The sequence below is a fragment of the Panulirus ornatus genome, chromosome 36 (assembly GCF_036320965.1).
Source record: "Panulirus ornatus isolate Po-2019 chromosome 36, ASM3632096v1, whole genome shotgun sequence".
In the NCBI taxonomy this organism is placed as follows: domain Eukaryota; kingdom Metazoa; phylum Arthropoda; class Malacostraca; order Decapoda; family Palinuridae; genus Panulirus; species Panulirus ornatus.
Genome location: NC_092259.1, coordinates 10,156,279 through 10,166,036, shown reverse-complemented (window position 1 = coordinate 10,166,036; position 9,758 = coordinate 10,156,279). Strand labels below are relative to the sequence as shown.

The window sequence follows — 9,758 nt, the reverse complement described above, 5'->3', positions numbered from 1 at the left end:
ATGTCAGGTAGGTGAAGTCCAACTACGCACTCACAGACGTACACACATACTTTATTCATTTATTTATAATTATCCCAGCCAAGCCCCACAGACCATGTGCTTTCTTTTGATTACTTCATATATCCTTATTCAGCCCATTGATAGCTCATTGCTCTTAGTGTGCTACATTGCTCCAGTTGCTCAATCCCATGCATGATCTGGTCTTGATCACCCAAAGCATCTTTCATTTCATTAATTCAACCCTTGTTTGGTAACCCACTTCACCTTGTTCCCTCCACTTATGACTTGTACACTTTATACTGTCTTTATCAGCCTTTCCTTACTTATCCTCTCCATGGTCTCCTACCCACTCTTCATATTTCTTGTACATACTCTTCTTATTACCACACCTCTTGTTTACCATATCATTTATTATTCAGTCAACTCTCCTTGCACCAAATGTTGTCATCAAACATTTCATTTCAGTCATATCCACCCTTTTTGAAACTTGATAATTGTATAAAAGGCCCATACCCTAGGTACAATTTTGCAGTCCTAGGACTCCTTTAAAGGGGTTCTTGCAACTTGAAGGCTGTGCAATAATCAATAATGATTTGTAATAAACAGTACTGATGCTAATAATGATGATGATAATAAGAACAGAAAATAATAAGTGCAGTAATAAAACATTGAAATGATATTCATAATAATCAACATTTTTTACTCTACTATTTGAATATTTTACTAGAAACAGGTGGCAAAATTGTATCTGAAGTAAAAATGGTTAGTGTTTTCAGTAATGTCATGTTAGTTATGTCAAACACTGGGATATACATTACCGGTAGAGTGAACTGAAGGCAAATCGTAATGATGTAAGCCATAAATTGTATTTGACCAGCTTGTAGCTGGATCAGTGGTGACTTGAGGTTGTGAGAGATGTATGTACCAGCTTGAAACTTGATACTTGTTTTGAGAGTTTCTGATAGATCTAAGTACAATTTGTAGCATAATACTGTACTTGTGATAAGAGGTTTTGAGAGGTCTATGTTCCATCTTGTAGCTTATCGCTGTTCTTGGGATGAGAGGATCCGAGACATCCATATTCCATGTACTATCCATATAATGTACTTGTGATGAAAGTTTCTGATAGTTCTGTGATCCATCTTGTAGCTAATACTGTTCTGTTCTTGGGATGAGGTTCTGAAAGATCCATGTTCCATCTTCTAGCTTAATTTTGGATTTGTGTTAAGGAGTCCTGAGAGATCATTGCACCATCTTGTGGCTTAATACTCTACTTTTGATGAGCAGTTCTGAGAGATCTGAGTACCAACTTGTAGCCTGATACATGTAACGAGGTTCTGAGGATATCCATGAATTGACATGAAGACTAATACTGGTGGTGAAACTAATGAGAATATCCAGGCACCACAGTATTTCCAAGTTCTGACCCTGGTACTTCAACTGGCTCTCTCACTGATTTTAGGATTAGAATGGAAAGAGTTTCTTTTGAAATTAAACAGTTTTGACCATATATGTGCATACATGTGTGATGAAGAGTGGATGAACCAATGTGGGCATTCGTGGTGTTGGTTATCTTTGTGATTGCTCATTTACTGGTCCTGTACCTGAAATATATAACTCATCAGCTACTGATCTTCATATTTGTCTCACAGAAACACTTTGTTTAGCTACTGATGTAACATCTTATGTAAGTAAAATTATGTTTATGATTAGCATACATAATATGGTTCTATTGTTTATGATGAATTGGGATGTCCTGAGAAAATGATGAAGTTTCTAGTAAAGAGCTAGAAAGTGATGTTGAAGAAAGTTTTATATATGTATACTGTTATACAAAGAAAGTTATCAAGTAGCTTCCCATAACCTAAATCTTTGTATTATGTTTTTCCAAATGGGAGAGGAGTATTTGGTAATGGCAGTTTGCTGATTGTATTTCACAGTGTATTTATGTTGTTACGTCCACAGTGTATTTATGCTGTTCATGATCAAAATTTTGATTAGTTTAAAGACAAGATTTTCATAGAAGATACCTATAATATATAATTAACCCACATGAGATTTCGCACCACCAGTTTTGTCTCATGGCCTAAAGAAGGTTGTAGAGTTGCTTGAAGTTAGTAATGATTGACAAAAATTTTACCTGAAGCAAAAGAAGCCAAGATACAGAGTGAAGATAGCAGCCCAACACTTATCCACATAAAGACAGGACAACTCAGGAGACATTTATAACACTTTTTTTCAGTTCTTTAGATTTATTGAGCTTTATATTGAGCAAGTCTTTAAAACTGAGTGAAATTATGCAGTTATATAGAATTCATGAAAAATTGTTGGAACATACAGTTAGAAGAGACTGTAGGAAGCTATAAGCCAAATTAGTCAGGTCAGATTTGAGATAGTACTATAACAGTATAGTAGTGAACAGACATATCAAGCTAAGTGAAGAGATGTTGCAGGTGGTGACCATTAAGAACACAGAAAGAATGTATAATAGAAATGAGAAGTTAATGTATGGGACCACAATTTTGAAGCATAGGTAAACATTTACACTCCCACATACACACCTGAGGAGAGACATCAGTGAAGATAGCATCCTGGAAGGCTGGGTACCTTGTGCTGGAGACCCGACACATGTACCGGACAGGACCATGCTGGTTTACTCGTCGGATCACTAAGTCTCCATTAGCTAGCACCTGTAGTAGAGCACACTGTTAATGAAAATCACTCAAACTGGATCATTAGCTCTGCCCTTGCACCAAAATTCTCTGTTTACTGTCCTCTGCCCCAGCACCAGAGCACTTGCTTGATTGTCAGCAACTCATCACTTGCTCTAGGCATGCTGTTCTCTGTCATTTTATTGCTGCTCATGCTTCACTGATACAGCCTTAGTCAGCACCTGCACTCTAGTACATTAGTAATGGTTATTACTAATAAGATCAGTGGGTAAGGGTTGTTTATCTCTAGACTAGGCATCATAATCATCACCACATCATTACCTTTCTTGATATGCCTTAGTGCTCCTAGCCAGTTCTTGCATTAGGATACCTTTAATTGCCAGTTCGTTATTGTTAACAAGTCACTAGCCACTTCTGGCCAGCAGCTACACCAGGGTGTGCCGATGATGGCCATTTCATTACTTTCTTTTTTTTTTCTTTTAAACTATTCGCCATTTCCCGCATTAGCGAGGTAGCATTAAGAACAGAGGACTGGGCCTTTGAGGGAATACCCTCACCTGGCCCAATTATCTGTTTCTTCTTTTGGAAAATTAAAAAAAAAAACTCATATATTCTTAATAGGCACACAAGTACACACCATTACTGGTCATTTTAATACTGTTAGCATGTTATTAGATCACTACTAGTTTCTTCTGATGCTAAATCACGATGGTTACATAATGTAGCATTAAGAATTCTCTTCTAAAGACTAGTGGTATTACCTAGCAGATTTGTCAAATAGCCTTGACAAAAGTCCCTTTGCAGCTGGAACCTGAACATGTCGTGAAGATAGTTACCCAACACTAAACTTAATCACTGCATGTGACTTCGAAGATACTCACCTTCTGTATCAGGAGAGATAATCACCTGGTATAAGGGAAGTGAACCTATTGCTAAGAACATTCTCTTGGGATTATAAATCCTTGACCAGCAGTGATGATGCCTATCTGATAGTGCAGACACTATAGTTATTTGGCAGTAGGGATAATCACCTGGTGGTTTGTGTCTGTGTGAGAGATCTGGGTGTTGTTGACATGCCAGGAGTGGAGGGTGTAAAACCCTTGGGCACGGCAAGGGAGGGTTAGGGCACCGCCCACCTCTGCCAGAGCTGCGGATGAGTGCTGATAGATGCGTGGAAGGTAGGGTATGTGGTCTTCAAAACGGCAGCTCCTTGCCAGCTGTCCCATATCTACAATGTAAGAAACACGTAATGCCCAGGAAATTATTATTGATCTTTGAATTTGATTGCTCCTGAATCTGTGCTTGTATTACATGCAAAATTTTTATTTATTTAAAGTAGAATTAGTTTTTTTAGAATGTCATGAAAGCCTTTAGTAGCAGATGTTAGTGTATGAACAATACAGTGAGTCACAAGACTAGCACAGATATCTCAGTAAGTAAGAAGAAGGCCCTCGTCCATGTCCCTATGAGACCTTTCTTTTGGAAAAGTTTGACAATCATCTGATGGTACTACCCCTTCTCCTTTTGCTACTCCATCTGATAATGAATTTACCCTGTTTAATGGTATTACTGTCCTATCAGCTGTTTGTACTACCCGATCACCTTTTGCAGCTACTTTACCCCACTGTATTGTCAGATAGTCCTACTGCACCAACTCATTTAACCTTCACTCAGCATGTGCCACTGCCCCCTTTATGGATGCTTCTGTCACATTAGCTGGAGCTGCTGCCCACTCCTCTGTATTCTGGTGCTAGTAACCTATTTTGTTACCGCTCAGTCAGCCAGTGTCACTGCCCCATAGATTGATGTTGCTGCTCCATTTCAATCATTATTACAACCCTTGCACTTTGGTGCAGCAACATCCTGTCCATTGATGTTGCCATCCTAGAAAATGTAATGGCTACATACTCAGCCTTTACCACTACTTACCTGTGAGGAAGACAGTGAAGTTCCGGAAGTAAACATTGTTGCTTGGGGTCCTGACCTCCAAGCTGTACTCAGCCTGTTGAGAACATACTCATTTGTGGTCATACTAGGAAGCATGAAGGTGGGATTGCATAGACAAATTACACTGCAACTACCACCGAATGTATTCTAAAGCTCACAACAGTGTTTTCACTGACAACTGTTAGAAAAGTCAAGGAGACATATAATCAGTGTTCATACAGAACCATGTTAGGCAGCTAAATGGAAACTAGTGTTATATTTATTGCAGATACCTTTATTTGCCTCTCAGGATAATGATTTTTTATTTCTTGCAGAAGATTGAACATATTCCACAACTTACTGTTCCTCCATGGCAACAATGCATGGTTTATCTCTGGAAATTCAAGCAAAAAGCTTGATTCAGGTACCAGTGGAGGATTTTTGAAAATTTTTCATGTGAATAAAGTTTCTATTGGGACTCGTTGAAGACCAGGATAACAGAATGGATCTCTTTTAGAACAGGTAACTTTCTTTTAGAAAAGCAAATTTGTAAGTGATAGCTCTTCATTCTCTCTATCATTTTGAATGTTATCTTTAATATATGCAAGCAGGGTTAAGCAGCTTGGCCATGTTATGACTGAGAAGCAATAGCATGATCTTGCAGCCACAAATAAACCTATTTATTGTTGATCTTGGTGGCAGTTTTGGTTCTTTATATTAAATGTTTAATAAGTCCATTGGTTTTTATGATTATGCACTTACCAACTGAACTACAAACAGCAACAACGATATAATTGAAGTGTTTCTATAGTTTGATGAAGATACTTTCTTAAGTTATATTTTAAGCAGTTCTTAGTTTCATCACCATGTTATGTGATTTTCTGATTCATCCCGTAGATAAATCAAGTATCAGAGAAAATTTGACGTCTTGGACACATCTGTGTAACTCAAGATAGGCCTTGCTAGTATGATTAGATATGATAATGTTTAGCCTCACAAGCACAACAGGTTATTGATAGCCATTGTTGTGTTACTTATATTAGAGCTATGGCATTATGTTTTCTTTTGATATGATACACTGATTACAGAAGAAGCCATAACATGGGAACAGCAGAACAAAATTAAATACAGTTGGCATGGTGTGTGCCCAAGGTGATTAAACTTACTGCATCTTGGTCATCTGCACAGTCAATGTAGACAGTGGAGGATATTAGTAGACGGGCAGAGGAACTGTCACTCACAGGAGACACTAGTGAGGTCTCCTCAAATCCCACCATGTTTGTCTCCTCCTCCATGGCCTCCAGAAGTATGTTATTGCTTAGCTCATGGGAAACACCCTGTTAGAAATAAGACTGGAACACTTCAGTCTCGCCCAGAAGACTATGAATGCCTAGGGTGCAGGAAAGGACTTTGCTATTATTGCCTCTGGTGGTTGTCATGACATTTATGGACTCCTAGAATGTTAGGCATAAGTGTGTGTTAATAGAGTATAAGACAAAACCCTGGAGTAATAGTTTGTTGGACATGATTGTTGACTTCTAGTGTGCAAAATATAAGACTAGAATACCAGTGTTAGGCATAACCATGACTGTTAGTGTTTTCAAAATTGAACTTCTTGAGTTTCACCTAGAAGAAAGAACGTGAGGTTCTTAACCTAGAATTCTGACTGACCAGTGTACAGGGTAATACTAAACAACTTCAATTAGAAGTCATGAGAGTAAACCAGTTGTTTTTAAAACAATATTGTTTTTCAGGATTTTAAGACAGTGAGTTTCTCATAGAATGACAGCTGGTTGTTAGCATGTATGGAAATGAGACAGGACTTCACAAGACTTAGACAATACAGTGGACGCAAGAAGTTTGTGCATAGTGGACAACCAGCTTTGAAGATTTATCAAAATATTTCTGAGGTAAATACTAATGCTAAACATGTTGTGTCAGACACCACTCTACTGTTCAGCTTTTTATACTGTATGACTGGACCTCTTGACTGTAAAATGTCAGACTTAGTGGTCATTCATTCATATTACTAAACTCCTAGAATATACAGAATAAGGCTGGCCAACTAGTTTGTTGGACATGTTAGATTATCCTGTAATATCCTGTCTTCTGTAAGACTGAACTGATGGTGTAAGAGCATGACTGGATCGCTGGCTTTTAAGGCATCAGTGGAATGTAAATCCCCACACTTCTATAATGTATCAAATTGATCTATTGATTAAGGTACTATTAATTACTGTACTGCAAGACAATAGAGATCGGTGCTTCTAGGCATTATGGCATGTTAGATCATCAGATGAGGAAACACTAACCGGACGCTGCAAACGATGTTGACCCTTGAACCAAGTTAGCTGGGTGCCGGAGGGGGCAATGACTTTACATTGCAGGAGGGTGTCCTGACCTCTTCTGACCCCGGCTAGGTGAGGGGAGCATTCTGTCTGCCAGGTTATTTCTGTCTCCACACTTTCTGTCTGCATAGTGCCTGTAGGTGGTGAAAAGTGTGGGAATGTGGTTGTTGATATTGAGGTTGCTGGTAGGTTCTGATATATGAGAGAGGATGATGGTAGATGCTGATCAGTAATGGTAGGTACTGGTAGGAGGTGGGAGGTACTGATAAGATTGGGAAGGTGGTTGTGTGTGGTGATCAGTATTGGTAGGAGGTCATACAAACTGATAGGTGTGGGAAGGTGGTTTTAGGGGTGATTAGTAATAGTTGGATTGAAAGGCTGGTAGCCAGTACCAGTAGTTGGTTATAGGTGTGGGAAGCTGTTGATGAATAATACGTGTATTTGGTTTTAATTAAATTACTCTTAATGTTGGAGTCTTTAGTTGATACACATAGTTACCATCTGTTGAAGTTTGTTATTGCTTGTTGAAGGAAGGTGCAGGGTGTGGGTAAGTTATTGTGAGGAGAAGTGGACCAGACCAGTTAGTGTAATAGTAGGGGAACAGTCTAACTTTACTTACGTTTAACCATCCTTTCATGCTGGTGGTTCAAGGATCCATGCAGCAGGGAAAAAACCAGATATTCTCTTAAAACTATTCATCATGTTACTAGAACTTTTTTCTTTTTTTTCATAACTGTCAACTTCAGAATAGTAAGAGTTGAATGAAATAGATGGATTTATTAATTTCAATAAATGAGTGAGTAACAAACAAGATGAGTAGGTAAATGAACCGAGGAGTTTGATATGATTAGATGAGTTCATCAGATTAAGAGATGAGTAAAGCAAGGATAATTGGCAATTTATGTGAGGGAAAAAGAGTGAGACTGGCTGCATACCTATGATTGCCTACAACCAGGTTTTGCCAAAAAGTCAAGGCTAGCACATAGTACACACTGCAAATAATTATACATATTTATGATGGGATTTTGCCCAAAGGCTGGATTATATATATGTATATATATATATATATATTATCCCTGGGGATAGGGGAGAAAGAATACTTCCCACGTATTCCCTGCGTGTCGTAGAAGGCGACTAAAAGGGAAGGGAGCGGGGGGCTGGAAATCCTCCCCTCTCAATTTTTTTTTCTTTTTTATTTTCCAAAAGAAGGAACAGAGAAGGGGGCCTGGTGAGGATATTCCCTAAAAGGCCCAGTCCTCTGTTCTTAACGCTACCTCGCTAATGCGGGAAATGGCAAATAGTATGAAAAAGATATATATATATATATATATATATATATATATATATATATATATATCGAGGATGTAAGGCATGTGTACGTGTAGGAAGAGAGGAAAGTGATTGGTTCTCAGTGAATGTAGGTTTGCGGCAGGGGTGTGTGATGTCTCCATGGTTGTTTAATTTGTTTATGGATGGGGTTGTTAGGGAGGTGAATGCAAGAGTTTTGGAAAGAGGGGCAAGTATGAAGTCTGTTGGGGATGAGAGAGCTTGGGAAGTGAGTCAGTTGTTGTTCGCTGATGATACAGAGCTGGTGGCTGATTCATGTGAGAAACTGCAGAAGCTGGTGACTGAGTTTGGTAAAGTGTGTGAAAGAAGAAAGTTAAGAGTAAATGTGAATAAGAGCAAGGTTATTAGGTACAGTAGGGTTGAGGGTCAAGTCAATTAGGAGGTGAGTTTGAATGGAGAAAAACTGGAGGAAGTGAAGTGTTTTAGATATCTGGGAGTGGATCTGGCAGCGGATGGAACCATGGAAGCAGAAGTGGATCATAGGGTGGGGGAGGGGGCAAAAATTCTGGGAGCCTTGAAGAATGTGTGGAAGTCGAGAACATTATCTCGGAAAGCAAAAATGGATATGTTTGAAGGAATAGTGGTTCCAACAATGTTGTATGGTTGCGAGGCGTGGGCTATGGATAGAGTTGTGCGCAGGAGGATGGATGTGCTGGAAATGAGATGTTTGAGGACAATGTGTGGTGTGAGGTGGTTTGATCGAGTAAGTAACGTAAGGGTAAGAGAGATGTGTGGAAATAAAAAGAGCGTGGTTGAGAGAGCAGAAGAGGGTGTTTTGAAATGGTTTGGGCACATGGAGAGAATGAGTGAGGAAAGATTGACCAAGAGGATATATGTGTCGGAGGTGGAGGGAACGAGGAGAAGAGGGAGACCAAATTGGAGGTGGAAAGATGGAGTGAAAAAGATTTTGTGTGATCGGGGCCTGAACATGCAGGAGGGTGAAAAGAGGGCAAGGAATAGAGTGAATTGGAGCGATGTGGTATACCGGGGTTGACGTGCTGTCAGTGGATTGAATCAGGGCATGTGAAGCGTCTGGGGTAAACCAAGGAAAACTGTGTAGGTATGTATATTTGCGTGTGCGGACGTATGTATATACATGTGTATGGGGGTGGGTTGGGCCATTTCTTTCGTCTGTTTCCTTGCGCTACCTCGCAAACGCGGGAGACAGCAGCAAAAAAAAAAAAATATATATATATATATATATATATATATATATATATATATATATATATATATATATATATTTATTTTTATATTATTTATTTTGCTTTGTCGCTGTCTCCCGCGTTTGCGAGGTAGCGCAAGGAAACAGACGAAAGAAATGGCCCAACCCACCCCCATACACATGTATATACATACACGTCCCCACACGCAAATATGCATACCCATACACCTCAATGTACACATATATATACACACACAGACATATACATATATACACATGCACACAATTCACACTGTCTGC

General features: G+C 39.1%; 1 protein-coding gene across 1 annotated transcript in view; it reads right to left on the bottom strand.

Annotated features, from left to right (window-relative positions):
* Positions 1–9,758, bottom strand: part of LOC139760332 (uncharacterized) — a 12,053-nt gene continuing 2,295 nt past the window's right edge. The window contains exons 3-9 of the mRNA XM_071683353.1: positions 7,566–7,584; positions 6,911–7,080; positions 5,765–5,935; positions 4,602–4,674; positions 3,704–3,900; positions 2,562–2,690; positions 1–1,604 (exon numbers count right to left, since the gene is read on the bottom strand). Of these exons, the coding sequence (XP_071539454.1) occupies positions 1,590–1,604; positions 2,562–2,690; positions 3,704–3,900; positions 4,602–4,674; positions 5,765–5,935; positions 6,911–7,080; positions 7,566–7,584 (774 nt within the window). The 3' untranslated portion in view covers positions 1–1,589. The remainder of the gene's footprint in view (positions 1,605–2,561; positions 2,691–3,703; positions 3,901–4,601; positions 4,675–5,764; positions 5,936–6,910; positions 7,081–7,565; positions 7,585–9,758) is intronic.